We start from the raw sequence: 15375 nt of genomic DNA on the forward strand, positions 1-15375 counted from the left end.
TTTAATAAAGTTAGCATTAACTTTAACTATTTAAAGAATTATAAAGAAATTCCCGCATTGCTCTTTATTTCACAAGATTAAGAGTCTGATATGTAGTTATTCATTTGCAGCAGCAATTTTAGGAAATGCAGACATCTGGAAATGGAAAATGGACAATAAATAAAAACATCTTTTATTTGCATGAAGCAATAACAAGCAAGCAGACTGCCTCTTAATCAAACTGTTTATGTATTAAATATATATTTTTATTCCTTCTTTAATGTCTTTTTCTTTTCTGCCTATCAACAGGTGACGTTGGGTGGCACGCTCATTGGAATCGGTCGGAAGACCTCGGATTGCCAAGGAAACACAAAGTACTTTCGCTGCAAATTCTGCAACTTCACGTACATGGGCAGTAATTCCTTGGAACTTGAACAACATTTCCTTTCCTCGCACCCAAACAAAGTCAAAACACCGCCAACCACACCCCTGCTGACCACAAATAACCTGGCAACGCACGACAACCAGCTGAAGGGACGGAGTCAAGCCTTAGACGGGGCCGAACGAGTTGCGGTGCGCGCAGAGGACGACTCTTTGGTCGGGTACTTCATCCCAGTTAGGTCTTGTTCGGATTCATCGGGCTGGGTGGGGGAGGTTGGTCGAGGCGCCGTGCAGACGTATTATTGGTGTAAATCCTGCAGCTGGAGTTGCGAGTGGTCGGGGGGTTCTGCAAGGCTTTTAGAGCACTATGAGCAAAGACACAAAATGAACACCGGTGGTACTACGAGCCCCAACAACTCTAATCCTGGTGGGATCGACAGAGAGCGAGAAAGAGGAGGAAGGAGAGATGGAGGAGAGAGAGACCAAATGGTATCAAAAGGCCGCAAAGATCAGCCATCCAACCTCTCCAGCACCAGCCAAGGTAATGAAGATGTATTGGAACGTGGCAGTAAGATGATGTTCGTTACTGCTGGTAGATTGTATCTGCTTAAAGCGAAGATAAATGATCGCCCTCAATAAATGAGTCTTCTATTATTGTTTGTGGTGCTTGTCACCTCATGTTTGTTTGCCTTGATTATCATAATAGAAATGATACGTGATAATATTTGAATTTCTGCCCAGGTTTTATTTACTTTTGTTCTGCTTTTTGCTCCTAGGAGACCCAAACAGCAGTGATTCAGAAGCAGTTGTGACCAGTTATAACTGTCAGTTGTGTGATTTCCGGTACTCCATGGCCCACAGTGCGGATGTGATCGTAGTAGCACCATTACTACTGCACTACCAGCATAACCACTCCATCCACCGCTGCAGCATTCAACACTGCATGTATTGTCCACAGGGTCTCTGTCAGCCACAAAAACACCTAGGGGAGGTGAGATAAATAAAATATTGAAATATTTATTTGCTTGTTTTGCTGCCTGCTTGTTAATTAGAAGGAAAAAAAGAGCTGTTTTGCAAGCAAAGGAAAAATAAAATGTAATATAGGAACAAGTGTAAAGTTAATTGTTCCAATTTCCTGCCTAGTTAAAATTCCCTTGCTTTCCTCAGTCTACCCACGCATTCTCCCCTCCCTCCTTTTGTGCCAGCTGCCAGCAGTTCTGTTGCAGCTGTTAAAAATGCAAAAAGGATGGTTAACATCCAAAATTGAGGGTGGCATCATTTACTTAATAATGCACATTCATACTGGTACTGCTGGCTTCCACTTCTTTATTAGATTCATAGAAAATACATGGCTACGCCACAGCATCAAAACGAGATTCTTCTTATATCGGCAGTAATCAGTAAAGAATTTGAAGGTTCAAACCACTTTTGCTCTTACCTTTTTTTCTAATTTGTTTCAACAGGTATCCCACCCATTCGCTTGTCGGAAGCCCACCTGCCCCAAATGCTGTTCAAAGTTCCCTCAACTCGCCAAACAGCAGGACGCCATTGGTTCAAAACCTGCTGTCACCACCTCACCCAGCGTGACTCCTCCTAATCCTAGAGGCGACCACAGTGGGATTTCTGGTTCTACTTTTCACCCCTCAAACCCCGCCCATCCTGTTGTCACACAAGGTATTTGGAGGCATATGTTATTTATATATATATATAACATTTATCGGAAGCCTGATTCTGGAGCTTTTCCAGCATGACCCTAAATTCTTCGCTTCTTGCTTCTGATTGGTCCCGCTTTCCTGTCGTAGGCGTCACCCACTTGTGTGACCAGTGTGCATTTGCTACCACTGACATTGACGTGTTGCTGCAACACTATGAAAGCTGCCACAACCTGATCAACCTAAAGGGGGCTCCCCCACATGTCAAAGCTGAGGAAGAAGCTGCGGGAGACAAGGAAGGAGGGCGAGGAGGCGCAGGAGAGAGGGAGTACTCATGTACAAAGTGTCACTTCATTACAGAAGTGGAAGAAGAGATTTTTAGACACTACAGGTGAGATTGCATGGTCATTATAATTGTGTTATTTGATAGGATGTATTTTCTTCCCCCTGCCTAATAAGCTAATAAGCTAACAGTGCCCCAGTTGATCCCGGGAGGAGACACAAATCCCTTTGGGGTCATGGTAGGGGGGGCATCTGACCTAAAAGAAATCTGCCAATTCAATCAAACATGCAGAGCTACCCCCTGTGGCCCTTGTAAATAAGAGAGCAGCCAAAGGTAGCTTCTTGATGATGTTTTTTTACATTATGTAGTGTTTTTTTCTGCAAGGGTTGAGCCATTCAGTTTTCCATCTTTTTCAAAAATCTGTGCTTTTTTTTTGCCGTGCATGCAGTCAGTTAACTTTTTAAGACATAGAATCTCATACAGATCGAGTATTTACTTTGATTGAATTCATCATGGGGAAAAAAAAGGCAAGAATCTGAAAAATTTTGTTCAAGTTAGGCGCAAATTCCTGTGCTTTGTTTCAGACCCCTGCGATTCTTCCTTCTTACACTCACTTATCAAGTAAATGTTCAGTGAGAGGAAAAAAAGAAAGAAAATTGTACGCTTAAGTTACTCGCAGACACCATGTTGACATTCTCACCTGGAAGCTGCACAGATATGATCACATATTTATAGCCCGTGTTGCAGATTTTCAAACTGATATTACACACACACATCTGTGATGAAGTCCATGAGTCGAATATCTATGAAAGCACCATGTTGTGGCTTATGGGCTGTTTTCTCGAGGGGCAAAAGGCTTTGGCCTTACGTTCACATTAAAGTTACTCCATGTCGTACATTGCTGGAGATTAGACGACTTAAGACGCATTCCTCTTTAAATGCACCTTGGATGCCTGTGAAGCCAAAACCCCAATATTGCAACAAGCTTTACAGTCTTTGACATTTCACCCACGTCTGCTCACTGTCTGAAAGTGAGTGGTCAGAAAGGTCCTATTGAGTTTGTCTTGCACTACGTGAAAAAATAAAGTAACAAGGTCTTAATCAAAAAATGAAATCTAGGTTTCAAAAATATTACATTTGTCTCACACTGACAAGTGCAAGAAGGATTTAAGTTTCCCTGAAGGTGGGAATTTTCTCTTTTTATTTGCACAGGTAAATGTATACACTAAATTTATATGTATATTTTCTAAAAAATACCAAAAACTCACTTTTACAGGCTGTAGAGGCTAGACTGGACTCCAGAGCCAATCCTGTCTTCTAGATTCAGATTTAGTGACAGAAAAAGATGAAAGGATGAGTTGGGGTGGGGTGGGGTGGGAAAAAGGGGAGTGGCGTGGGAAAGCTGGGCCCAAAGACACAAAAAACTGGAGATAGTTGTGTGGAGATTTGCAGTTACTAATCTACACTACTGATCGGAATGTTTTATTATATGTTGTCACTTGGCATTGGTATCTAAATCAGGCTAAATTATCAAAGAACAAAGTATCGATAAGCTGTGATTGTTTCTGCTGTCAGGGTTTTAAAACAATATGCTGCACTTTCTTTATTCCCATGAAGAATGGAGATCCTCCTCTCTGAGCCTGTGTGCCTGGGGCAGAGGCAGCTGTCACTCCCTTTAACTGCAGCACCATGCAGCACACACAGGCACAGGGCCTCAAACTCTTTTTAAATGTGGTTGCTCCTCACGAGAAGTGATGCCAAAGACAATTTCTTTCCATGCGAGGGCAGAAACACAAGCAATATGCGAAGATATTAAATGCAGAGGAATTCACAGTTTTCGTCTGCCTAGCTGTTAGTTTTTCTGTCGTTGCCTCAGGTATGTTATGGATACTCAGTGTGTGAGCGTAGAGCCCACACACTGAGATAACTTAATTACACGAAATTGGATTGATGATAAAGCGCACCCTGTGTGTTAAGCTACGGATGGATTCATAAATTCAAGCGCAAATGTTCACAGGAGTATCTGAACGGTTCTCAGTTAGGGTTTTAGAGCACGCACATCGGGAGCACATTCAGAGATGAGCCTTTCCTCAGTCAAAAACAATGCTGTCGCAGTTTGCGGCTCGAGAACTTTTCTCTTTTGACAGCCTGATGAGAACAGCAGATGGCAAGGACCGAAAGACGGGAAGGGAAGAAAGAAGGTTAGAAGAAGGAATGTAAGAGGGAAGGTGAATGAAATACAGAGAGAGAAATTCAGAGAGAAGGGTGACAAAGCAGAGTTTGCAGGGGATTTAACAGTTCATTCACGTCCTTAACAAAATCTAAGCCCTGAATCTTGGAGCTCAAATCAAATAAAAGTGAAATAAAGCCAGAAAGTTTCATGCTGCATCTAAAAACAACCTTTTTTTTTTTTTTAATCTGAAGGCCAAGTCTTAGAAAACAAAAAGCAGCATGTAATTATAGGGTGTTCAGATCAAAGGATGCTGCTGTGTAATGCGAAAAAGATTGTCAGCTGAGGGAAGCCAATCAATCCATAAGTTTTATAGATAAACTCTCACCTAGCTGCTAATATACACCTTAAGTACAATCTGATGGCTGACAGTGGTCATGTTAAAATTACACCCATAGCAGCCAGTCACACAGGTTCTTTACCCACATATCAGATATATATGTATTGGTCCGGGTAGAGCCAGTCACAGTAAAAAGGATTTTGTCCACAAATGGGGAGCCAACCAATGGTAAAGCCGCAGTGGACTACACTCACCGGTCATTTTTATTAGTTACACCTTGCTAGTACCACTTTGGACTTCCTTTTGCCTTTAAAACAAGCCTAAATTCCGGTGTGGAAACATTCCTCAGTCGACTGCACATCCTGTGATCCGAATCTCCTCTTTCAACACATCCCAAAGAAGCCATTTGAGTAGAGAAGATTTATTGTAATTTTCAAGTTTGAGAGGATTTGAGCATTGATACGATGGGTTATCCTGCTCAAAGGAGCCATCAGAAGATGGGTACACTGTGGTTATAACGTGATGGCCAGCCTGAACCATTGCTACAAGAGCCATGCTTTCCATCCGAATGTTGCAGTAGAAATTGAAACTCATCAGACGAGGCAACATTTTTCCAATTTTCTCTTGTCCAATTTTGGTAAGCCCAGGTGAATTGTCACCTAGGTCACCTGCTTTTAGCTGGCAGGAGTGCATTCAGAGATGCTCTTCTGTATACCTTGGTTGTAACAAGTGGTTATTTGAGTTACTTTTGCCTTCCTATCATTTTGAAGCAGTCTGGCATTTTCACCTACAGCACTGCCACTGATGGGATATTTTACATTTTTTCAGACCACTCTCTGTAAACCCTAGAGATGGTTGTGTGGGAAAGTCCCTGCAGATCAGCAGTTTCTGAAATACTCAGACTAGCCTATGTGTCTCAACAACCGTGCCACATTTAGACACTCTTAAATCACCTTCCTTCCCCATTTTTGTTCCGTTTGAACTTGATCATTGGCTGATTAGACATTTGCATAAACAAGCAGTTGAACAGCTGAACCTAATGAAGTGGCTAGTGAGTCTACAAAACACAAATTGTGCTTCCGGATGCTGCAGAGTGCATTGCTATAATAAGATATTTGGAGAAAAAAAGAGACTTTTTTCCCACTGTCTCGCTGTTTCTTACCCTACTGATGGAACAATGCTGCCATCCTAAAGGAGTCAGAAATCGGAATTTCAGAGTTCCAAGTCAGAATTTGAATCTGGAACTCAGACTGAGGGGCCCCAGTAAGTAAGAGTTAACAATCCAAGATGGCGGCATTGAGCGTAAACATTAGCAAAACTATAAAACTTTGAATCTGTGCTGGCTCTGTTGTGTATTAACTCACTATAACTCCCCAAATTAGCCACATGCACAGCACTGGTCAGGCTCAGTCCACGGATTCACAGTGCCAGATTTATCAAAACAAGCTTTAGGACATGATTCTAGTGCAAACTAGAAACTGTTTATTACAAATGGATAAATTATTATTAAAATACAGATAGAAGAAGCATATTTTTTATGTCTGCTTCAACATTTCCCGTAGGAAAGTAGTGTTAACAGTGACAGACCCAGTAAATGATGAAATCAGTAGGTATGCCAGTCCACGTGTGGATGCTGATGATAAATCAAGGCTGCTGTGTCGTTCAGCATCTGGAGACATAAGTCTAATGGACACACTATATGCTTTTTCATTCACACGTTCTCACAGATTTCTGCAAATATTTCAGCCTCTGTGACCTGCTAGAGGTGCAGACCTTTTATATATTCTTCAACAGCTAATAAAGGGAGAAAGAGAATATGAGGCAGGATGATGAATAAGATAAGTTTATGTCAGAAGTATATATTTATTTCTGTATTTTCACTTGCTGTTGTATAGAAATCATGCATCAGACGTACAAGACAGCAAAGAGGAATACATAGAGTATTCTGAGAGGTTATATATCGGGACGTATTGTAAATGTTTGTGTGGGTCTGGATCTGCAATATCTTCTCATTGTTTTCAAATTCACGCCTTAAATGTTTTGTTTTTGTTTTTTCCTGGATGAGGAAATATTATGGTAGGGTTCAAAGCAGAAACCAGAGGATGCGAGTCGCAAAATGGAGAAAAATGACTGGATATGCTTTTTTCCCCTGTTTTCAGTGACTTTTGGTCCGTGTTTATTGTCTGCTATTGTAAAACCCTCACTCTGCTGTAATATGCAGCGATAATAACCTACTGGTGGGAAAAGCCTAAAAGAATAAAACAGGCAGTGTTGGGAAAAGCGGTGTTTTCTTATGACATCTGAGTGAAGCAATTAAGCAAGTGTAATTTTGGATTTAAGTGAATTATGTGGTAAATGACGATATTGACAAAGGAATATGAATAACTACAAGATACCAATTGTTAAACTGTGGCCTACCATCATTAATAAATATACCAGCAAAACAATTACATAATCCAAGTGCAGACAAAATGAACAGCTTCATTATTCTGTGAAACATTTATTCATGTGTTGGTATATCTGTCTGTGACAGCTGCGGGGCAAACCGAGCCTGCCGAGGTCCACTGTAAACAACACACAAGTTCTTGTTCTAGATGGTTTAATGCTTTGCTTGTTGGCCTGCACAAGAAGCATCACGGCTGTTGTGTGTGCCAGGAAAAAATCTTGACGCTGTGTATCAGATATATCGCTGGTCGCCCTCGCCAGCAGGAAATGAAGGTGGTTTATTGATGGGCGATCCAGTACATGTCATTCAGATTCATTTATGGTCCTCACGATTTTGAAGTAATTCACTGTGATTTAGTGGGGCACTGAGTCACTTTGTTGGCCTCGAGCTCTGTGAAACTCTACCTGAGTGTTTGGGGGAATTTAGGCAGGGGCAAATGCACTTTAGATTTAGTCAGTACAGGGGGTGGATTTTCTTCAAACTGTGAGTGATGAAAATCCTATTGGAATTAATTGTATTTACATTTTAGAGCAATAGATTCAAACATGAACTGACTTTCTTGTTGCCAGTAACAAAACTAGTTACTTAAGTCTTTCCTCTTACGTTCAGCCTTATTAGTGTTACTTTGACTTCACTGTGACTCATGCACGGTGAAGATAACCACTGATGACGGGATCTCCCAACTACAAACCTGGCAATACCACGTTGACTGAGGGTAACGCGGAGCTTGCAGAGGAGCTGAACCACTTCTTCGCACGCTTTGAGGTGAAGGGACCAGAGGCAGCAGCAGCAAAAACATCGGACAGCAGCAGCCCAAGCCTCATAGTGCAGGAATATGAGGTGAGGCGCACACTGAGGGCAGTGAACCCCAGGAAGGCCACCGGACCAGATGGGGTAACCGCAAAGGTCCTAAAAGAGTGTGCAGACCAGCTGGCTGGGGTCTTCACTAAGATCTTCAACACTTCACTGTCCCAGTCCTGCATCCCGCCGTGCCTAAAGTCAGCCACAATTGTCCCACTGCCAAAGCGTACTAACATTAGCAGCCTCAACGACTACCGACCAGTTGCTCTAACACCTGTTATAATGAAGTGCTTTGAGAAACTGGTCCGACGTCACATCATGTCCTGCCTGCCACCCACACTCGACCCGCTCCAGTTTGCATACAGAGCTAACAGATCAACTGAAGATGCCACTGCTACAACGCTCCACACCACCATCTCTCACCTGGAAGTGCAGGGCCGTTACGCCAGGCTGCTCTTTGTTGACTTTAGCTCTGCTTTCAATACTCCCGGACAGACTAATAGATAAACTGCTGGAAATTGGACTTCCTTCCACCACCTGCCGCTGGATCAGAGACTTCCTCTCAGAGCGTGTACAGAGAGTTAGAGTGGGGCCTCATCTTTCCTCAGCCCTCAGCCTCAACACCGGCTCTCCACAAGGCTGTGTACTGAGTCCCCTACTGTACACTCTGTACACACATGACTGTGTTAGTTCCCACCCAGACAACACAGTCATCAAGTTTGCAGATGATACCACTGTGGTGGGGCTCATCTCAGGGGGAGATGAGACTGCATACAGAGCTGAAGTTCAGAGGCTGTCAGATTGGTGTGCAGACAACAACCTGGACCTCAATACCACCAAAACAAAAGAACTGGTAGTTGACTTCAGAAGGAGGAAGTCCGAGCTGCAGCCTGTCAGCATCAACGGGGAGTGCGTGGAAAGGGTCTCCAGTTTCAAGTTTCTGGGTGTGCACATAGACACAGACCTCCAATGGAGCTCTAACACCTCTGCGGTCTTAAAGAAGGCCCAACAGCGTCTCCACTTTCTGAGAATCCTCAGAAAAATGGACCTGAAGAAGGAGCTGCTGACCGTCTTCTACCGCTGCTCCATTGAAAGTGTGCTGACATATTGCATCGGTGTGTGGTTCTCCAGCTGCACCACAGCACACAGAAAGGCACTCCAGAGGGTCATCAACATGGCCCAAAAAATCATTGGACATCCTCTTCCCTCCCTGAAGGACCTGTACAGCACTCGCTGTCTCAAGAGGGCACGCAGCATCCTACGGGACTGCACACACTCAGGACACCGGGTGTTTAAGCTGCTGCCGTCTGGCAGGAGGTTCAGGCTGCTGAGGTCCCGAACAAATAGACTCAAGGACAGCTTTTACAACAGGGCAATAGCCCTGATCAATGTAAATAGCTGACCTGACTGGATACCTCCCTGGACTTTTTAGGGGGAGTTTACAATGTTTAAAACGATAACAATAATATTTATATTTATAACAAGGTGCAATAATAATTAATGTGCAATAATAACAGTGTGCAATACACATACACTTATTCTTCTTTTTTATACTAAGTTAATATACTGTGTTGTGTTGTTTGTTACGTTGTGATGTGTCATATCGTGTCGTGTTGTGTTATATGTAGTGCCGACGTAGGACAGTTTTTCCAATTTCATTGTACTACTGTACTATGTATGACTGTGCAATGACAATAAAGAGTTATCTCTATCTCTATCTCTTTTCAAAAATGTCATGGTCCTGGGCCATGTGGGCCCAGTATTCTTAGTTTCTTATATTTTTGTATTTCGTTCCTTATTTAGGCCATGTTTCCTAAGTTGTCCTGTTGTGTTGTTCCTTATTTGACTTCCCCTTGTGACTTTTATCCCCTGTGTGCCCCTCTATGTATCTGTGAGCCCTCATCTCCCCTCCTTGTTTCATTCCATGTTTCCCCAGCCCACTATGCCCGCGCTCTCTCTCTCCTCCTGTTTGCACCTGTGTACTTCCTGTTTTACTTTGACAGTCTCCCGTCAGTGTTGTTTACTCCTGCCATGTCTTGTTATGTTTATCTGTGTCAGCTGTGTTCCCATGTGTGGCCACTTCCCCTGATCATCCCTCTTGTGTATTTAGTCTCTGTGTTTCATGTAGTCTGTGTCGCGTCGTCTGTGTTACCACCCCCTGTGTTCCGGATCTCCAGCCATAGCTTTTCCTTAGTTTATGTCCAGTTTATGTTTCTGTTTGAACTATTACTCTTATGCTGCCCTCACTCTGTTTTGTTCCTTTCATCAGCCAGAATAAAAGGCTCGCTTTTGTTTAACTCCACTCCTGCATCCTCGCTTGTGTTCGCTCCTGGGTCCACCACACACATTTCCGCACGGTCTGCCTCCGCAGACCGTGACAAAAAAAGTCACGTCTCCGATGTGACTTGCAATGCATTTGTTCAGAGAAGGTTTGAGCAACTCAAGAATAAACTGCTTATTTTTGCAATTAGCAGTATTACTTTATGGTTAACATAAAAGCAAACAATATGTACTAGTGTGTATTTTAATGCTGAATATTTTGTTCCTTCTGAAGGTCCGTTTTGTATTCATGAGTAATTTACACACTGCTCTTTTCTCTCGGCAGGCGTGTCCACGCGTGTTGTCGCTGTCGACGTTGCGACTTCACGGCTCCAGATTCATCAGCCCTCCTCGACCATTTCAACTCAGCTCACTGTCACGACTCCTCTCCCTCGTTAGGCTCATTCACGACAACCTCCTTGCCCACCTCACTGACTCCTTCCCTAACACTCTTGGCCAATGGCTGCTCAGCGCCTTCTACTTTAGCCATTAAAGAAGAGAGCAAAGGGGATATCCGCCTCCTCTACTCCCTGGCGCCGCCTGAGGGACGGTTGGCCGAAGGTGGCAGAGAAGAGGCAGGCGGGCTGGTAAAAAGTGAGGGTGTTGAGGAGAAAGAAAGAGAACGGGAAAAGGGCTGGGTTCTTGGTGAGACAAGAGGACTGGGGGAAAGAGGGGGTGAGCAGGCCCACGGCTTACTTTGGGTGCCTAAGGAGCGAATGGGACCTGAAAGAGGTGCAGGAAGTGGGAGCCCATCTCTTTTCACCTCCCCACTGTCGCTGTCTTTTGTCCCAGCCAATCACGAAGTCTCACAGCAGAAAAGAGGCGTGGCCTCACCTAGCATGGTTTACCTGGGAGACACCAAGTCATTTTTGGGAGATACAAAGTCCTTTTTGGCAGATGCCAAGTATGGAGGAGGGAGACCAGGATCAACCGCTTCAGGTGGGGCTGGAGCTGGCGAGAAGCAGAGCCAGATGACCCCCCAGCAGTACACAGGAGGAGGAAGTACTGGTGGTGGTGGCGGAGGTGGCGGAGGACAGGAAGGGAAAGGAGGAGCCAATAAAGAGGAATCCCAGTCCTTGCTAAGGGTAAGGTGGAACATGCAAAAACCCCCTGCTTTTCATCTCATTCTAATGAGATGAAAATCCTTCTTCTTTGTCTCATTTACACCCTGACTTTTGCGTGTAGCTCTCTGAATGGGAGCCTTTGTAGCTAGGCCTCTGTAGCCAGATCCTGCCTGCTGAGAAGCCTTAGTTATCAGGGACCTTCTATTAATACACTTTCATCTTAAACTCATCTTTCCTTTCACTCAGATGTGAGGATTAGATCTCATGCATTGAGCCCATACACTGTAATCTTTTATTCTTCCATCATATTTTGAGGGCTTAAGCAGATTTGGGTTGGCTAGCAGAGTGTGTACCCAAATGCTTGCGTGTGTTCATATCTGTCCCTGTGCATATGATTCCATGACATCATTTCCTTTCCCATAGGCGGCATTCATCTTCTTTAAAAAAATTGAACTCACAACAGTGAGAAAACCACCCGCTGCTATGGAAACGGGGAGGAAAACTGACAGTTCCCATGGCTACCACGTGTCAGTCAGCTCCCTCACACTACTTTGTGGACCACAATGCTTTTGACTTCACAGTGATGTCATTGACTGGCAGTAACAAACTGTGGTTTGCCTGCACCACAGAGCTTATTGGCTATGATCACATTAGATCAGAATAGACTGAACTTTCTCTCTCTCTCTGTATATATATAAGTATGAGTTAGTGTGTGTGTGTACGAGTGTGTGTGGTGTCAGGGTTTGACTTGGGGCTGCGTAAATAGTAGTATTGAGTGTTAAAGTTGTGTTCTTAGTGTGTGTACGGATATGCTGCTGTGTGATTCGAGTCCATGGGCCCTTTGTAGGACTTGGGGTTTGGCCTTTTGGATGTGTGTGAATGTGTGTTTGTCTGTGTGAGGTGTTGGCAGTAACTTGGCAGGCTGGGCAGGGTGGGGCAGCAAGAGGTTTACTCATTATCGTGGGTGGGGCAGTGTGTCTCTGTGAGAGAGTGGGAGGCTAAGACTGAAAGAAGGAGGCACAGATAGAGAGAACATGCGTGCATGCGTGAGAGAGAACAGTGGAAGATTAAGATAAAAAGACGTAGACGGGAAAAGTCAGACGGAGATAAGAGTATAACAAATCACTCACCCCTTTCTTGCTTGCTCTTTATGGAAAGAGCAGCTAGTCAAGAAAATCTTTTCAAAATTATAAATGTACAGAACAAAAGGAGACTGGTCAATACAGATTTGTAAATTTGGCGAGCACGTTTTTCACTTTCACTCTCACTCAGTGTTATTCTTAACAGTCTGACAGTTTGACATGTATGCTTATTTTAGATATTCACTAATATTATGAAATGTTTTTGCAGAGTCAAATATTCACATTTGAGGCTTTTTAAATCATCATCGTTCCATCAGGATGAATATTATCTCTTTTTTCCATTATTGTATACACATTTCCTCCAAAGCTATGGATATAAACCATTCATCCATTCATTTAGAGGGGGGTCCACCCTGGACCCTGTGACTGCAGGGCCATCACTGAGAGACACACAACCATTCACATTCACATTCAGAGGAGGGCATTGTGGTGGAACAGTGGTTAGCACTGTTGCCCCACAGTAAGAAGATCTTGGGTTTGAATCCACCATCTCGCTAGGGCCTTTCTGTCGAGAGTTTCCATGTTCTCCCCGCGTCTGCATCGGTTCTCTTCAAGTACTCTGGCTTTAGAGACGTGCAGTTAGTGGGACTATGTTAACTGGTGATTCTAAATTACTCAGAGGTGTGAATGTGAGCGTGAATTGTTGTCTGTCTCTAGATGTAAACCAGTAGTTCTCAAACTGTGGGGGTGATGTCGCTCGTGGCGAATAGAGTCGCTGCTGTGGATGTGAGGCAGATAAAGTGCTTAAAGCTCTGTATGGGCAAATGTGGCCTGTGGCTTAAAGTGCGTTAAGTGGTCAGTAAGACCAGAAAAGAGCTGTATAAATGTCAGTCCATTTCCAGGCCTGAAAACGTCTGCGAACCGCTCACTTAAAAAACGATTTGGCTGCTTCAGGTTTGCAATGGCCGACCCATCAGCAGGCCAGTAAGGGTAGCAGCTCATTTTAAATATCTTCTATGTTTTGTGAAGACCAAGTTTCGTATGAGCCATCTCTGACTGTTCCATTTGCATCTGTGCTGCCTATGAGAGCCTAAAGAAAAGAGCAGATGTTTACATAAACAGACAAAGACCCAGAGTGAATCTTTGAAGATGAAAACAACTAAAAAAAGAATAAAAGGAGATGAGAAACAAGCAGTTTATTAGAGACGAAGCTGAACACGACTTGTTGCTTAAGTAGCTTCATAAGGTATGGCCTTTTCTTCTTCCTCTTCTCACTGCACAGTATTTATTCTCAGTTTCCATGGCTTGCACTGACACACACAAACATAAATATGCCCGGCACACATAGACACATGGGCTGGAGTTGACTCATCACTGGGCGGGGTGAGGGAGGGGCACTAATGCAAAAAAAAAAAAAAAAGAATCAGAAATAGCTTTGAACACACACAAAAACAAACTTTTGGTGTAATTTAAATGTGGCATGTGGACTCAAGAGGGCAGAGTCTGTTAAAAATCCATCCAAAATCCAAATAGTTCAAGAGGAGGCGGAAGGCAGTGATGGAGGGATGCAGGGGGTGATTTAGTAGGGAGGAAGTATATGATTAAAACCCGGCAAATATGGAAACAAATGGCCAGTCATATTTCATCCCAACCTGTGTGCGTTTGTGAGAGTGTGTGCATGTGGTTCTGTGGTTTTTGTATGTTTCCCTCATCCTTACTTGTTCTTTCTACTGTCCGCTGCATCGATCTGTCTTCCTCCTCCTTTTTCCTCTCGTTCTTTTTCTTTCATTTCCCTTCTTTTCCTCAAAGGACAACTCGCCCAATACGCGGGGATCGACACACACCTCACGCACACAAAAGCCATCAGACGTGCACAAACGCTCCCACGCAGGTGTGCACTCACACATACACATAAAGAACCCACAGTTCTTAGTATTCCGGTTTTGTGAGGCTTTTTGCTCGGTGGAGGGGAGAGAATATTTTCTTTTGAAAGCCCTGATCTATAATTGCCGCACAGCATTGCCTTGTTGAGACATTGGCCCACTATTGGCTTTGTTTTCATAGTGATTTATTACATTGAAGACATTTTCTCAGTCTGAAATGTTATTTTCTAGCTGTTTTACTGACTGTATGAGACAAGGATAGAAAGCGAATGAGGTTTAGAGATGAAATTAAGCTAAAAGCTCGGTTGATGTTTGAGTTTATAAATGGAACGAGGCAGACTTTGAGTAATGGCGGTTTTTCCAGTTAAGTAGGGCTGAGAAAGGTTTGCCTCCGAGCCAAACATATGTGAACATATGTAGATATACCCGAACATGTGTGACTCTGTCCAAAACGTACATCATCTAATAAATTCCAGCTTGTGTTTCCGAGGGGAATTCCACCTCAAGGACGACACGGACTGCATAAATGCACATAAGCAAAAGAAAGTGTGGATTTGGCCTTACAAACACAGTGTGGTCATATTGCAGTATTGAAACACGGGCATTTGAGGTTTTAAAAGGTTTGAATGCGTGACATTCAATTCCATGTGAGAGACAGAGAGAGAAAATAGAGAGACCGAACTGAGAGAGATAAACGGGAATGTGTGCTTTCAGCAGATCAGAGAAGAGTTTCATTAAAGTTTCTCTCGTTTACATTTCTGCCCGATGGAGCTAATTATGTTTAAAGGACGCACACGCTCACACGCGCTCGCGCACACACAGAGCTGTAATTCCATAAAGTTCTCATTACTTGGCTTTCAATTTTCTTTTATCCTTTCTTTCTGTTTCTTTCCTTCCGCGTACATTTCGGTGTACACGTGTGTCTGCGTGCTTACCCCTGCTTGTGTACTTAATTACGTGCATTGTGTCTCCATT

The 15375-nt window shown here is 43.5% G+C and overlaps 1 protein-coding gene across 4 annotated transcripts in view; it reads left to right on the forward strand.

The window, feature by feature from the left end:
- The window catches only part of trps1 (trichorhinophalangeal syndrome I), a 121037-nt gene that overhangs the window by 55999 nt on the left and 49663 nt on the right, over positions 1 to 15375 (forward strand). For all 4 annotated transcript variants that reach the window (XM_004549141.3, XM_004549142.3, XM_004549143.3 and 1 more), the window contains exons 5-9: positions 289 to 901; positions 1137 to 1351; positions 1824 to 2034; positions 2163 to 2403; positions 10658 to 11456. In XM_004549141.3, coding sequence (XP_004549198.3) covers positions 289 to 901; positions 1137 to 1351; positions 1824 to 2034; positions 2163 to 2403; positions 10658 to 11456 — 2079 coding nt within the window. The remainder of the gene's footprint in view (positions 1 to 288; positions 902 to 1136; positions 1352 to 1823; positions 2035 to 2162; positions 2404 to 10657; positions 11457 to 15375) is intronic.

Source organism: Maylandia zebra, linkage group LG22 (assembly GCF_041146795.1).
Source record: "Maylandia zebra isolate NMK-2024a linkage group LG22, Mzebra_GT3a, whole genome shotgun sequence".
Lineage (NCBI taxonomy): Eukaryota > Metazoa > Chordata > Actinopteri > Cichliformes > Cichlidae > Maylandia > Maylandia zebra.